Below are 16,943 nucleotides of genomic sequence, written 5' to 3' on the forward strand. Positions count from 1 at the left end.
ATATGAATTCCCCTTCTCTAAATCAATAACACTTTTACATTGTGATCGTTGCATGTTAAATTGTTTATCTGGGCTAGAGTGGAGTCCATTTTTGCAAGTTTTTGCTTCTCATCCAGAATTTCAGTCTATCATATCATTCCATTTCAGTGATTGGAATAAACACAAAAGGTACCAGAAGCTCTCGTGCAAAGTTGAAGAATTGCAGACTCCATACAAAATGTACCAACCAGGTTCCCTGATCATGTGTCCTGAAAACAAGCTCAGAGGTGTTTAAGTATCTTTGTAAAGTAAAGATCAGTGCTCTGGGATAGTGGGAACTAGGAGCCTGAATCCATTTGTAGATCTGTCTGTAATTGTTTCAGAGTACTTGAGAAAAGTTTGAAATTAAAAGTCCTTACTGGACTTATTTGCAAGCAAATTTCATGGGTTCTTTTGTGTAGTTTGTGACGTTAATTTCATGTATTTTGTGTGCTGTTCTATAGAGGGGCAAAAAAACATTAATGTGCAGTGCAGAGAATTATTAAATCCTTCCTCTTGATCTGAGAGAGCAGCAAAACAGCCATTCTCAAACTGTCATAGAAATTGCTCAGGCTATGATTCCCTTAGGTTGAATTTATAATTAAGGGCTGGAACAAATAAATGATTTTACTTTTAACTTTGACTTACGTCCAGCCTCCCTAACGTCACTGGTGAATGATTTCTTTTTAAGCCAAAAAGTCCTTGTATGATTCAAAATGATTGAAAAGATGTGTGTGATTTCTTTTATGAGAGAGACTTTAACAAACCATCATTGAGGCTGAATTATTTCTCATTACTAGCAGAGAGTGGTTCTTTTAAATTGGGTTTAAGGTCATTGACAGGGCAGGTTGAAGGGGAGGAAAGAGAGAGGAGATATGCATTGTGGTTAAATGTGTTGGAACAGACCTGCAAAATAAAATGGAGACTGTCAGATAGTCTCAATATTTGTTCTTTCATGCATAGAAACATATACAGAGAGAATACGCAGAAAAACTGTTGCTCCAGTGGCTTGCATTCAAGCATACGGTATGATGAATTGCTTGGAGCCCTAATGATAAAGAATATTAACAACCTGAAGACAGAATCATTTAACTGGCCCATACTATTCATTATTGTCACATACTCTTCTTTAGGTATAAATAGACAAAAGTATTTGGACAGGTAACTGTAATTGCAAGTTGCAAATTCTTGTGAGTCTGTACTTTTACTTATGTAATGCTTGTGGTCTTTATTTGAAGACGAAGCCTGCTTTCTTAAAGTTTGGTGCCCTGTGATGCTGATATTCTTCACCAGTATGAAGTCCACTTCCTTCCTCATGGAGCCTGTGATATCCTTGCCGTAGAGGAGTTGTAGCTAATCCAGCCTGGTGGCTGTAGCCAAATAAACTGAGTAGTGGCAGAGTCCTGCCTGCCTTCCCTGAAGTGGGATACCCATTTGGGCCATGCTTCTCTGGCTGGTTACTAGTGTTCATGAAACTTGTGGTAACTTACTGTTGAGATTTCTAGTTTTCAATCAAATTTGATTGAAATTGGCCAATGAGTTCAAAAGTTACTGGAATAGAATGATACATGCACAAAATGATCATGCAACTCTTGTTTTCCTGATTAAAGATACATTTCTTAAATACAAGCTTAAGGAATGTGAGTCCATATTGGAGACTTGAATTGGAGGATTCAGTTAATAGTGTTGGGATCTAGTAATTCAGTTCTTGGTAAGTGCAAAACATGAGTTGTTTCAAAAAAACAGAAGCTCAAACTTGTCCATTCTTCTGTATTCCTACAGACCAATGCAGATTTAAACTAATATTTCATAAGTAAGAGTGACATCAAACCCATTGTTGGAATAGTAATTCTGAACATAAATAAATGAGGGCAGACTTCACTGTAATCCCTAGATGACTCGATATTTTGTTCAGCTGGAGGAAAGGAATGTATTTCTGCTGAAAATTTTCCTTTAAGAGGTTTCAGTTTATTTTTCTGTGCCAATCTGTAGTTAATGCTGTGTGGTGTTATTTAACACAGTTTTACTTGTTTCTCTGATTTCTGTTTGCATTCATTTGTTCATGCTCATTCTTAAAAGGCTTCTTTCCCATGGCTGAGCCTCAAACAATATCTGAGCTGAGATACTGCAGGTATGTCTGGAGGATCTCTGTGGGTTTCAGGGAAGTGTTTTCATCCTGTGCGTCATGTTTGGTTTTATGCTTACATGTTTCACTGCATTCTGTAATCCTTATTTGGAATTTACGGCATCCTTTTAATTTTCCTTTGAGGCAAAATGGTGAAATAGGTCATTGCTTTCTGTATTTTACTAGAGGGTGGAGATAGAGAGGAAATACTGGAAAGGAGTCTTTCTGAAAATATGGTAAACTCAAAAAGCTACTTTATCCCCATCTCTATTAACCGTTTTCCCTTCCTAGAAAAAAAAAATGAAAAGGTATTTAACGTATTCTAAGTTGCAACCAAATTGTTGTTATTGTTGTGTAGGGACAAAAAGATGTGTTACGCTATGACTTAAGAGTTACTATAAAACTTTATTAGATTATTTGGAAATTATAGCACATGGCCCAGGGCTAAAGCTCATGTTGTTAAAAAGGAATTATTGGCAGTCAAAACGTGCTGTGTAAGAAATGACATTTCTCCTATTTCTAAAACAGAGGAAGAACAGATCTTTCAGTAGGTTTTTTTCTTGTTTCTAGCATTCCTAAAGCTTGTTTCCGTATGTGGAAGTGACAAATGGCATATGTATATGCAGCATGTTTCCTCTGCAGCAGTGCAGAGTATATGATAGTATACATTTTTATTTTTTTAGTCATGCTTTGGGTTAGATATTTGATGGCTTTGTAGTGCATTGTATGTATTTTATTTCTTTATCCAGCTTAGTGATACGCATTTTGGCATTTTAGTAAAACTGCTCTATAAAATATCCCATCTATCATTATCAGAAAATACAAACATATGCAAAAAAGTACTCCTTTAACTATTAGATTGTATTTCTTTCAGAAAAATGAGGAACATTTTTGAATAACATTTGTGTTTGATTTGTGATTCCACTATAAAGTTTGGGTTAGAATTCATCTTCAGGGCTCCTGAAAGAAAACGGTTCTATAAGTTCCTCTAAAGATAATTTATTTGTGGAACTGTGAAGCCACGCATCAGTCATAGATTTCTATGACTTGATTGCAGTGCTACTAAGTGGATAAGTCATCTATATGCTGTGCTAATATGATTGTAAGTGTTGAAAGGCTGAATATTTTAAATTTTAATACAGCTTCTTAAGCCTGCCTATGCTGTATTAAAATAGTAGTGACAACAAAAGAAAAACCTCACTCATTACTTCTGACTCTTTGATGTGAAACTTATTTACAATGAATTGTTTTCCTAGTATCACTGCCAGTTGCAGCTTCTATAATCAAATTGAACAAAATCATACAATATGAATAGCACTTACCAGTAAGAGAATTCACAAGATTTTCGTGCTCGTTCAGAAGAGACATACCTGGTTGTTATACTTATTCAAAGGATTTTTCTTTTTATGCTTGACTTGTGAAGAATTTATGTAAGACTGACTGAACTGCTGCTGCCTGGAAGAATTTTTCTCCAAACTGATTTTCCCATGCCCCTGGAAACATCTGGTAAGCAGCAGCCGTGGGCTAGGGTACCATACCAGGCAAATTGCACCACTCGCCCTAACTGCTGTGGTGGTTTGTGTGTTCCTGCCACAGTGATGTGTTCCTTAGCACGTGCACACAGCGCAGTCAGGCTTTGGAAACGTGGCCTTCCCTCCCTGCTCCTCTCTAAAATCAAATACACATTCTTTCCTTAATCACCTATAAACTAGGGCTTCGACATGCCCATTGCAGCTTCGATGAGTCTCCTAAAACTGAACTCTTCATGAAATGATGAAAAGTACGCCTGGTGGAAAAGCCATCTCGAGAAACAAAAGAACAAGTAATAACAGCACTGTTACTCAACCATTAAAACCACTGTGCAGAGAAGTAGTATTTGAAATGCAATTACCTGGTTTGAAGGGAAATGCGATCTCCTAGTGTTAGGGGTAACTCATTAAAGAAGTCTTTAAGGCAAGTGTATTATTTTTTATCATCATTTCCCTAATGATGGCTTTCTAGCAGTTAATGCAGCTGAGCAGCTGTTGTAAGATTTGTGAAGTTTGATACCTTCATAAATTTTTTCCTCAAATTATATCGCTGGGTTGTGTCTTTCAGAGCTAAATACAGGATGTAGAGGTGTTGGTAATCAGTATAAGGAACACATTACAGAAAATTGTAAATGAAGACAAAGGTAAACTTGTATAACACATGTAGATGTCTAGCAAGAGTTTAAAGAAAAACTATTTAATAAATGGGGATTATTAGATTATTTCAATAAATTTTTTAAAGATTTTTTTCCTAGTGTCATCTGCTTGGTGATTTTTTTTCTACATGGTATAATAAACTGTTTTTCTGTGTGACTTGTTTGAATTCTAGTCTGCAAAAGATTCAGTAATTGCACTTTGAATATTCTTCTGATAAAGATTCACAAATGGAAGCTCATCTCTCTTAATTTTGATTTGTGTTCCTGTATTGTCATATAGTAAGTTCAACAAAAGGTAAATTATTGTTTAGAATGAGACCTTAATGGGCATTAATCTATATGAGAAAAATACATTAATATCCTTCAAAACACTTGAGTGATTTTACTTTGACCTCCCTGTGGACATCTCCCAACAGATTTTAATTGCGTTCTGATTATGACATATTTTGGTGGTGTATCATTGAGTACTTCAAATAAATTTAGATTAAGGTGATTACACACCCAACGAGACTCTGGTACACAGTGAGAATTCAGTAGATAAATGACTTGATGATTTAGAATTAGAGAATTAGAGAAACTACATTAGTAGTGCTATGCAAGCATTCTCCTTTTTGGTCAAGTTGACCCATTTAGAGAGAAAATACCATCCCTTTGAGAAAATATTTTAAGTAATGCTGAACATTAGAGGAAGGTTTTGACAGGAATCAGGGGATTATGATGTTATTTCTATCTGTAGACTATCTAATTTTTTATGTATTTTTTCCTGATTATTGTTTTTCTCTTTAAAAAAAAAAAAGAGGCACCACCTCTAGTTTTGAGGTTACTTACTGACTTGCTACTGAACTGTTTTACCTTGTAGTCAGGTACAGCGACAAGTTTACATATTTGCAGATGCAGGCCATGTAATTCTTAATGAATGAATGAATGTTATCTACGCTATCATGAGGAGGTAACTTTAGATAAGGATTATCATCCTTGGAAACTGTATTTATACATTACCCCTTTGTATTGCTGACTTATGGAATTGGGGTCCCCTAAGTGCATTCTGTGTTTAGCTGACTGCCTTGCACATGCTGACTATTTTCCCTGCTTTCTTTTATTCTGATATAGCAGTTTGCCAGATTCTTGAGCTATTTTCTCCCTTTATACAAAGAATAATTGTAATTAAAATCAGTCTTTTCCTTAGAATTCAGTACTGTTAGGTAAAATAAGATGGCTGAGATATATGGAATTGCTGAGAAACAAAGCAAAACAAACCTTTTTTTATTAAAGTATTTCTGTATTCCCATTTGACATTTACATTATTATATCTTGGCTCATAACTTAGTGTGAAACAAAGCATTTGACACTTATATTTGTCACTTATGATAGTACTTTCTTCTTGATTCTGGAGGAGTGTTTGTCATCAGAACATGTAACATTCTAAAAGACATCTCCCCTAATCCTGGAATATGTAGTAGGGCAGAGATTATTTATTCATTCTTGTTAGCTTTTCAGTCAGACATAAGCTATTCTTCTTTCTTTGATTGTCTTTTAATATTTCAACTTTTTAGTGTAACCCAAATAATTTTCAAGTAATTTTTAAAATGTCATCTGTAAAAATGTGGCTGGTTTCTACTCTTGCTGTTCAACTATTTAAAAACCAAAAATGTCATCAAAAACATTGAATGAAATAGGACTTACAGGATTCAGCTCTCAAAAATGCAAGAAATTTGGGCAGGTGAATGCTTTCTGGAGAATGAGTTTCCATCAAATCTCTCTAACATGGGCTGGTAGCTTGTGTGCAAGCTGCTGTTGTAGAATTTGTAAGCTATTCTCTTTCTGAACTCAGATTCAGAGAGTTATTTAGCTTGGCTACAAACATTTTCAGTGATTGAAATTTGGTATGCCATGTTATTTCCCAAGAATTAATCAGTTTCCATGAAAACATGTTGTTTAAATTAATCCAAACTCATTAGCACTACAGAGATGGATACTCAGTAAAAAGCCTCCATTAATTAGCACTGCATCCTGTAATATGCCTACAGCTCCTGACCATTTCCTTGAATTTGTGCAGTGTGTGACTCTTTGCATCTGATATTTCATCTACAGCAGACCGATAGCCTATGTTTTGGTTTTAAAACAGTGAGCGTATGTTATTATGAGTGGCACGTTACCCTTTTTTTCCCAATGAATTACTAAGTCATAAACAAGATTTCTTGTATGCATCACTTTGAATTTAGAGTTCAAAGCAGACTTCTCATTTGTGTTTTGACAATAGGCATAGAAATAATAAATTTGAGTTCTTCAGTTTTTAAGTTTATGGAAATTTTGCTCTTTCTCTTTTCACTAGCTAAAGAGTATTTCTGCAGGCTGCTAGACAGACCCTTCTGTTGGAAACTCAAGTAATCTCTCTCTGCTTATAGTACAAGAAGAACATGAGCATATCAATAGTTCACAAAGTGTATTTGTGAGGCATAGAGCTGAGAACAGTAATTCCACATTTGAGGGACCTGCATATCTGTGTGCTATATGCAGGGCTGCAGAACAACAATTGTAAACTTGTGCCTGCCTGTGTGTTCTGAAATAACTTTCCTTTGTGGTTAAGGCCCTTTTTGCAAAATCCATTCCCTATAGTCACCTAGTCTTTATGCTTTATATTCTTCATCATTAATGTTTTCTGTCATTGAACTTGCTTCTTGAATAATGTTCTTGGTTCAGCAAAGAACTAATTAACATCAGCTAATTCTGTCCCTGATCACTAATGCACATAAGACTTTTATCTTGCTAACTTAGTAGATTTCCACCATCTCTGAAAACCAATTTAATTCTTGTAGGATGTCTGTATATGTAAAGGCAAATGTCAGTTTTATCTTTTTTCACCTGGCACATGTAACGATTAAGTGGAATTTTTTTTTCATTTGTGCAGGAGCTAACCTTCAAAACAGGCCATTGTGCAGGTAACACACGCCTGGAAATAGGAGGTCACAGGCAAGTGGCCGGCAGAAAAAGCACAGACTTGTCTCTTAAAGAACAATTTCCTCATCTTTCAGCCAGAGAAATAGGACCAACTCATGAAATTCAACTATGTTTTTTCCCCTCCAGTTTTTTCGAAATCCTTTCCTCCCCTTTCTCTTCAAACTGGCTGCAAAACCCAATTTATCATCATAATGTATGGTATCATTAATCCTCCTTGAAAGCAAGATGCATAATGCACTGAGCGAACTTCTGTGGCCTGTCTTGATGCCCTTTTGAGTCTCTCTTATTCTGGCAGAATGAAACCGGACTCATAATAAGTTTAGCTATCATGCTGTTTGCAGCAGCAAGTGACCTATTATATTGTTCCCTTTCCTTCCCCCCTTCCTCTCCCCTTTGCTAGCACACTGTAGCTACAAAACATGCAAGACAGGGCTGCTAGTTTATGCTCTAGCAGTAAGCTATTAGGATCAGAGGTCCCTATAGGGGTAGAATGACCTCTTTTATAAGCAAGGACAAGGGTTTGCTTTGTGGGAGAGAGAAGCCTCTTATGCTGTCTTTGGTATTTAATGATCAGTCGGTCCTATCTGCTGCACGCTTTTCATTGGGAACTCCTATTTCTAACTTGTGCGTGTGTTAATACCATAGAAAGAAGGAATAATTTTAACTAAACTTTTACTACTGTCACAAGCTTTCTTATTTCTCATTCCAAAATACTCCTCATATCAAAATAATTTGCTTATCAATATAGTCACAGAAGCAAGCAAAAGACACAATATTTGACATAAATTGTAAAACTGCTGAACGTTACAATAGTCACAGGTAGTAAACTTCCTTTGTAAATGCCTTGATGGTGAAGCATTGGCTGCAGAAGCAGGTCTGGTTTTGAGACTTATGCAATGAATTTAGATAAATAAGGAAACTCAGCAGACTTGTTCTAAACAGTTTCATCTTTCAGGTACATGACTTTTTGAAAAGGAAAACCTTGAATAAATCCATTTGTAGCTTCCACTTTCATAACTACAGAAGATAAAATGGAAAGCCACTGTTAGTCACATGGATATTAGATTTTTCTATCAGACTTCACATCTAAATATAAAGCGGATGGTAGAGTATCCTTACGTTAAAGTTAGCTTCAGGTTACTAAAGAGTAGATAGGTAGCTGAGCCAGAACTCTTTATTTCAGTGTGTGGTTGTTTTGGCAAAATCTCCAAAGTAACACTAAAAATGAATGTGAAAGGTGGTAGTAGAAGTGTGTGCATGTGTCTTCTGGTTGAGGGGGAGGTTTTGGTTTTTAATTTCGTGCAAAATCAGAATGTTTTGTTATTGTAACTTAAAAGTAATTAAGAAAAGTTCTTATTAAGCAGTCCTACTACTTATTATTTTTTTTACTGTGGTCCAGCTCTGATTTGACTTTGTAAGTTACATAAAATAACACAAGAAATATGAATGCACTTTGAGGGGAAAAATATATGAAACATAAATTTTTAAAAAACCATTAAAATGTATTAACACATTTTCATTCAAATAGAATCAGGCTGTTTCTTGAACTCTTTTTACATTGAGCTTCCTAAGCTGTTTCTTGAGCTCTTTTGCATCGAAGTTCCTTTAAGCTCTGATTAAAGCTTACTTATATAGTGAGACAGCATGTTTTACTTTTTGGAAAGATAACTTAATCTAACCAAAATTCAAGGGTTGTTTCATACATTTGAAAAAGCAGTTGGCAGAACAGTAAGGGGGTCCAAGGCACAATTAATTTTTCTGTTTCAGAATTTGCAAATATAACCCAAACGTTTTTCAATTAGTTTGCAGAATCTGGAATTGGTTCTAAGTAGCTACGTCACCTGTGTGGTGAACGATCCTTTAGGTCAAGTTCGTGTTATGGCTTCATATAGTTTGAGCATTTCATACCATGAATATATGCTAATGTATGTAAATACATGAGAATTTTAATCATTTGTGTATGCAAACATTTACTTAAATTAAGCATCTGGGCAAGGAGAAAGACAAAATGTATTGAATTTTGTTACTAAGTGTAGTAGACAACACTGCTAAACAGAATTGTCCAAAGTAATATTGTTGTTTTACTTTTAAAATACTACGTTATCCTACATAGGTGGAATAATCTGAGTCAGTGTAACTTGGTCTGTATGTCACTTCATATTAGTTTCCAAACACATCTTTTCTCAAAAATATGTAGACCATAGAAGTTAGTGTGTTCATTTCCTAAGTACTCTAATATATGTGTCATCCTGTGGGTAGTAGAAACCACAACTGCTGTAAAGACTTGTACTGAACTAAGCACTTGCAAAACATAGCTGTAGTTTTTGTAACTGCAGACCAGAAGTAATAGAAATAATCCTGCAATGAGAGGCATCCAAGTGTGCTAAGAGTGCCGGCTGATGTCATTATGAGGCTGTTCTCTCTAATCATTCAAAGGGCTTGACAATCTGGGGAGATTCTTGATGACTGGAAAAAGGGAAATGTCACCCTGCTTTTCAGAGAGAGCAGGAGAGGGGATCTGGGGAACTACAGGGCAGCTGAATCTCACTCTTTACAGGGCAAACCCTCCTGGAAGCCACTTCTAGGCACGTGAAGGACAAGAGGGTGTTTGGGAACAGCTGGCATAGATTTACCAATGGCAAATCATGTGACCTGAGTGGCTTGTCTGACAGGATGTCTGGCTTTTGGAGGAGAGGAAAGCCATGGAGTTTTGGTGTTTTGGGGTGGATTGGTTTGGGGAGGTTAGGGAGGAGGGGGTTGTTTGCAGGTTTTTTTGTTTTTCAGGGTTTGGGGTGAGAAGGTTTTTTTTGTTTTGGGGTTTTCTGTTTTGTTTCGGGGGGTTTTGTTGGCTTTGGTTTTGGGTTTTTTTAACCTTGAATTTAGCTAGGTCTTCAGCATAGTCTCCCACAATATTCTTAAATTGGTGAGAGATGAACTGGATAAATGGATGGTAAGGTGGCTGAAAGAATTGGCTGGACTGCCAGGCTCACAGGGTGGTCATCTATGGTATAAAGTCTAGCTGGCAGTTACTAATGGTGTTGCCCAGGGGTTGATACTGGGGCCAGTATTTCATGTCTTTATTAACAGCGTGGACAGTGAGATAGAGTGCATTTTGAGCAATTTCAGAGATGATACCAAATTGGGGGAATAGTTGACTGGCCGGAGGATAGGCAACAGCAAGGGACCTCAACCATCTGGAAAAATGGACTGACAGTAACTTTATGAAGTTCAGCAAAGACAAGTAAAATGTCCTCAATCCAGGACAAAATAACACTGTGCTGCAGCATGGATGTGGAGATCTGACCGACTGGAAAGCAGCTTGATGGACTTTGGATTTCCTCTGGGCGAGCTGATGGACACAAGTCAGCAGTGAAACCCCTTTGTAATTATCAGCTGCATCCCAGACCCTATTAGCAAGAGTGCAGCCGCCAGCCCAGAGGAGTGCCTAGTGCCTTGAGCTTGGCAATTATGAGACCTCAGAGTGCTCTGTCCAATTTTGGGCACCCCAGGATGAGGCTTACTGATGTACTGGAGCACCTCAGCAGAGGGGCGCTGAAATGATTAGGAGGACGGAGCACATGGCATACAAGAAATAGATTTGTCGAGCTTTTGAAGAGAAAGCTAGGAGGAAATCTTATTGATGTCTACAACTGCCTAAGGGGAGGGTATAGAGAAGGCAGAGCTGGACTGTCTTGTGGTCAGACAGGTCTTGCAGAGATAGGATGAGAAGTAACAGGACAAGTTGGAACACAGGAAATAATTGCAATTAGGTGCAAGAAAAAATATTTTACCCTGAGGGTGGTCAAATATTGGAACAGATCACTCAAAGTGGCTGTGGTATTTCTGTCCTTGAAAATATTCAAAACAACTGCACAAGGGCCTGAACAATCACATCTAACTGGACCTGATTTGAGTAGGAGTTGGATTAGATGACCTCCAGAGGTCCCTTGCAGCCTAGGCTATACTGTGATCCCATGAACAGAAATTTTTACTGTATGTACAGATTTGTCTTTACCTTTTGGCTTTCCTGATGACCGCATAAAATGGAATTTGTTCAGGCTTTTAAATTGAGTCACTGTGTGTAACAGGTCTTTATGTGATAGTAACCAACCCTTCAAAGCAATTTATGCTATTAAAGAAATATTTTAAAACTATTGACTATGACTCTATTAGTGAAAATTCAGAGAAATATTTTTCTGGTCCTCATTTTGAAGCGCACTAATGCTGAACAGACTTTACTGGCCACTCAACCAGCCATTGCTTCCTCCTGTGTTGTGAAGGGTTGGTTAAGCCAATCATCCTTTTGCTAGGCTTTCCCTTTTAACAGGAGTTTTGGGGATGTAGTAATTTCTCCAAGCGTTGCATTCCAGTAGGTCAGCCAACTTTCATCATGCCATTCATATCTTGTTCTGCTATTCGTGGCAAGCGTTAAGAAAACAGGCATGGACAGTCATCTTTCACTTCCTTAAGACTGTCCAGAAGGATAAAAAAAAAAAACCAAACTTTTGAAAAGAGGAAATATGTTTATATGTTTGAGCATAATAAAGAAACTCTAGAAAGTCAGGCTATGAGACACTTACCTAAAGCTTTGTCCCTCAAAGTAAAAATGAGACTGCAATGGGACCAGTTTGTACGTGGTATGTCGTGAGCAGAGCTGTAATACTGCATTTGTCTGAATGATACATTGCTGAATCATAAGCTGACCTGCACTTTCCAAAGTACAGAAAAAAATATTGATCCCTTAGATCATAGCCTGACAGTTTGCCTCTTTCACCAGCTCTGTACCTAGATCTGTCTTTTTTCTTCAGTCTACTTTTTTCATCATCTGCTTGCCAGATATCCTGCAGTTTCTAATTGTGACAGTTAGGTGTGAGTTACTTTTTGAGTCTGGGATAGGGATGTTCGTACAGGATTGTGTGTAACTCCATTCTCTCTCTCTCCCCTCTAGAAGCCCTGTGTGCATACAGGTCACATAGGGATTTCTTGGTGGACTGGAAACTAATCCTTCCAAATCTCCATTGGCACCAGTGAGTTGCTCCCAGTTTGATTTACTCTTTCAGAAAGTCCCTGCAATGGGGTCTTTCGGTGGTGATCCATGTGGTTGAGCTGGCTGGGTAAGAGGAGGCCTGGACACTTGATGATGAATCAATGCTTGCAGGGTACTTCAGAAGTACAGGAGGAATTTGATTCCTCCAAATCTCAGTTTCTGTTTAAACTTGCATTATATTCAGGTTGTTACAGTGATATGGTATGTACACAGATGTCTTCACAGTTTCTCAGTTAAGGAACTGATTCAGCAAAGTAATTAGCACAAGCACTGCATCAAGTATGTAAATAGTGCCTGTTAAATCCATGCTGAATAAATAAGGGGGAACTCAAATAATTGAAGAGAAGATAAATTTGTATAGGGTGAGCTCATTCTGAACAATGAGAACATTTAAAGTGAATTTGATTTTTCCATGCTTTTCAGTCTTTGGCTGTGACTTTTTTTTTTTTTTTTTTTAATTCTAAGGGTGTGATCAGGAATGGCAGGATCAGATTGATTATCCTCAAGTCTGCAGGCAGTTTTTGACAAACGTTTAAGTCAGACCTCCCCTTGGCAGATGGTCTTTCAGATTTCTGTTCTGCAGTGGGAGAGGTATTTCTATGGTCTGCGCAGCACTGCGGGCTCTTGTAAGAATTTGCTGTTGGAGAAGGAATAGCAAGGAGCTCAGGCAGTTATTGATAAGCATATGTGGGCTACTGAGAAGGTCAGCATCAGGGGTCTCCCACCGAGGCAGCCTGCAGAGAACTGTACTGCTGGAGAAGCCAGTCCTGTTTGCATTAGAAAAATCTCACAAGAAAGAGAAGAACAAGAAGGGAAGGACAAGAAAAAAAATAAGGGGATTTTGTGATTGGATTTCATTTGTACAAAGGTACAGCAGGTTAACAAATAGGAGAATTTCAGTGGGATTAATGTCTGATATTTTAACATCTTCAGATGTTTTTGTAGATTCAAGTAAATTCATTTTTCAGATGGAGTAGATTTCCTTTAAAAGATGTTTGCTACTGCTGAAAAGTGTTTACAATAGTGGCATGAGGATAAAGTGGAAAAAAAATTACTAGAAATTGTTTATTAAAGAAGTGAATCATTTCAAGTGGTCTTTAAACCAGAAATGCACATATCTTGTAACAGTGACAACTGGGGATTTCTTGTTGTCTTTATGACAAGGATTGTTTAGACTACCCCACAAAAATGAAGTTAAACCCCATGTCAGATAATCTGCAATGAGTATTCTTTATATTGAATTGTTGGCTAAGGAATAGGCTCAGAACCTCCTTCATTCACTTGGAACCTTTTTCCAACATTTTTCATTCTCAGTCATCTCCAATTACAGCAGAGCAGAGATCAGAAGCCAGCTGTTGAAATTACTCGTTTCTGCTGGGTGGTGATGGCAGAGTGAGAAATAAACTACGAGCTGTGACCAAAGGCAGACTTGTAATTACTTGAATATAATGATAATTGGCCTTAATACTATAACAAATGCTCTGAGTTTGTACATCCAAACTCTGCAGTTTGGATCAATTTTCTTATTTACAAAATCAGCTTGCTTTTATTAGCACCAAAATTACCCAGTAACAGAATGGTGAATGATCTAGTGAGGTTCACTGGAAAAAAAACAAAACAAACAAAAAAAAAAAACCCCACCACCCTAACAAACAAACAACCAACTACCCTGTGTGTGATTAGATAGTGAATTTAATTAGGTTCCTACATAGGGCTGGAAGTTTGGAGCAAAAGGGATTTGAGTAAGAATAGGAAGCGTTGGTTCACTTATTAATGCTGTTTAAGAGATCTGTTGTTTTCTCCTCTTACCTGGTGTAAGTTCAGACTCCTAAACTCCTGATGCAAAGGGCTAAAATAAACAGCCTAGCAGTTGGCACCAAACCTCTATCGTGCACAGTTGTGTGCAAAGTTGATTTGCCCTACTTGTAAATATTTAGCTCTCAGAGCAGCTGGCAGTATTTGAAGATCCGTTTTGTCTGCCTGAAACTGGGACGTGAACTTTCTCCTAAAATACAGGTGTCCGTCCCCCCCATATTAAGACTACATCCTTGGCGCTCTTGGCATGAATTATTCCCATTGCGTGTTGTTCAACACCCTGATCGGAGAGCGGATGAGACAGTTATTCCTGTTGTTGCTGATTTACTATTACAGCTGCTTCCTCTTCATGTGATTTAATTTGAAGTTTCAGCCCACCAGGGGGCTAATGGTCCCCACCTATGCAGCTTTAAAAGCTCGCTGTTGTTTTCCACTGGAATGTTATTTCCATTCCTAGCCACTGGTTTATTTTTTTTTCCTAAATGTTCATTTGGTAACTGTGAGGTAGTATTCCATCAGCCATTTTCATGAGGGGAAAAAAAAAAAACAACCAAACCCCTAAAACCTGTGCAACCATGTAAATTGAAAGCCTAAAAATAAGAATTAGTCTGCTTCAGTAGAACCAGAGCAGTGTTCTAATGGCTGTTGGAGACTGATATAAAAAACCCCAACAGGACATTAGTCATCATTTAGATCCTTTATGTTTCTCTTATTTTAAAATGTAACTGATCTATAATTGACTTTTTTTTTTCCATGTCTCAGGAAAACGTAGGGCAGGTGGCAAACCCTAGGGTATGTTTCGTAGTGTGGTACTGCCTGTGGTGAGATGAATTCCGAAAACTTTAGCAACTCCAGTGGAATCCAAGGTGTGATTGTGTACTGCTAGCAAATTCTGCGTACCTGATCAGGGATGGGGGAGCTTAGTTTGACTACAAAATTGTGACTGCAAGCTGGATAACCAAAGAGCAGCACTTCAGGAATACTTTCCAACAGGCTTTTTACAAGAACAGAATTATACATCTCTCTCATGAAGTTATTCTTGAAGCAAAACTTAAGTGATGAGTTTCTTGGTTTACCTTTAATTTTTAAGTGTTCTTAGTTCTAAATAATAAATGACCTTAAAAACCTTTCTGAACAAACAGGATTAACTTTGCTCAGCATAGCTTGCTGTCTGCCTTTATTTATTTATTCATTCATTCATTCATTTATTCATTAGTGTGAGTTTGAGTGGCAGTCTTCAGTTTACATTTTTGTAAAATTTCCAGTTTTCTAGTTTTGATACTTCTTATATGATTAAAGTCTGTGTACATGTTTGTTTTCCTCATCTTAAGTATATATCTGTAATAAAAACATTTACATTTTCTGATACATTCTGCACCGGTCCAAAGAGTGTTTTGATGAATTATGCGCCTTCTAGTGTTTGGATGTTTTCTTTACTGGTTGATGATCAGTATTAGAAACTTAGCTCTTCCCTGAGTTAATGGTATCTTATCTCACTGGGAATCACAGGAGTCTTCCTCCGAGCCGCCTTGTTTTTGATGGCTTATTTCTTGCTTTGGGGTGGTGAGGAGGGGGAGATGGATTGCATTGCAAAAAGGATGGAAGCTGGGCAGACCAATAGAAGTGGCTGCATAAAACCTCATTGCTTTCAACTGTTATAAATGGGTGGTGCAATCTTTCCCCTCTTTGAGCAGGAGGATATTATTACCAAATATCAGTGTTCAAGGTCACTACTCTTTATAATATAAATCAAATATACTACTTCCTAAGGTCCTGATTGATGGAAAATAAAGTATTAACTGCCAGGAAACAGCTTCTCCAACACTATCACTCAGTCATGCAGTGGTCACTAGCCTTTTCAATACAACCTTAATATTGCATTGCTAATTGTATAATTTAAAGAATACAAGTTTTTAATAGTTATTCCAGGAGGAATGCTAGTCACGGTGCTTTAGAGCTATTTTTGCTTATTGGAAGCTTACCAGTTAATAAGTTAACTACTCGTAACAGCCATTAATGCAAAGCCTTTGCTTGGGTAATGTCGCTTGTGGTGTTTAATGACTGGACTTGACTGACTTGCTGTAGAGGCAGCACAGAATTAGTCATTGGCTGCGAATGTTAATCACCCCACAGCAATGATAAGTTACAGCATTGTTGTAGCGCTCTTGTGCTCATAAAATGAACTTAATAACCCACTGCTACCCATGGGATAAGCCTTCCTCCTCCTTCCCACCCCCTTGCAATTGAATACCCAGTCTGGCTGCATAATAGCCTTGTGAAATACTGCATTAAAAAGAGTGAGCAGCTGTATGATAAAATAAACAGCTCTAAAACAGATTTGTTAATTATCTCTTTCTTTTATTCACAGAGGGTGTTTGTGAGATATGGCTGACCAGTGAAGACACAGGGGCTTATGGCAGAGATATTGGCACAGACCTCCCTACGCTTCTGTGGAAGCTGGTTGAAGCTATTCCTGAGGGAGCTATGCTGAGGCTTGGCATGACAAACCCTCCCTATATATTAGAGCATCTGGAGGTAAGGAAGAAAGGAGAATCATTTATATGCCGGCATAGACATTCATTGAGTGAGTCAGCGTGGAACCATGTGTATAGTGTATTTCTTTTTAAGCGATAGCTTGAAAAAATTACGGACTTCAAGTAAATTTTATAGAATTAGACTAATAGTGTTAAGCCATTTGTCTGACACAGCAAGTTATTGAGATAATAAGATATTCAGATCATTTTGGAATGGTAATATTACTGAGGGCTCTGACCTGTGGAGCTTTATTATAGCAA

General features: G+C 37.5%; 1 protein-coding gene across 6 annotated transcripts in view; it reads left to right on the forward strand.

Annotated features, from left to right (window-relative positions):
- CDKAL1 (CDK5 regulatory subunit associated protein 1 like 1) overlaps positions 1-16,943 on the forward strand; it is a 450,261-nt gene that overhangs the window by 250,739 nt on the left and 182,579 nt on the right. For all 6 annotated transcript variants that reach the window (XM_054814405.1, XM_054814404.1, XM_054814406.1 and 3 more), the window contains one exon: positions 16,517-16,683. In XM_054814405.1, the coding sequence (XP_054670380.1) occupies positions 16,517-16,683 (167 nt within the window). The remainder of the gene's footprint in view (positions 1-16,516; positions 16,684-16,943) is intronic.

This window comes from Grus americana, chromosome 2 (genome assembly GCF_028858705.1).
Source record: "Grus americana isolate bGruAme1 chromosome 2, bGruAme1.mat, whole genome shotgun sequence".
NCBI classification, from domain to species: domain Eukaryota; kingdom Metazoa; phylum Chordata; class Aves; order Gruiformes; family Gruidae; genus Grus; species Grus americana.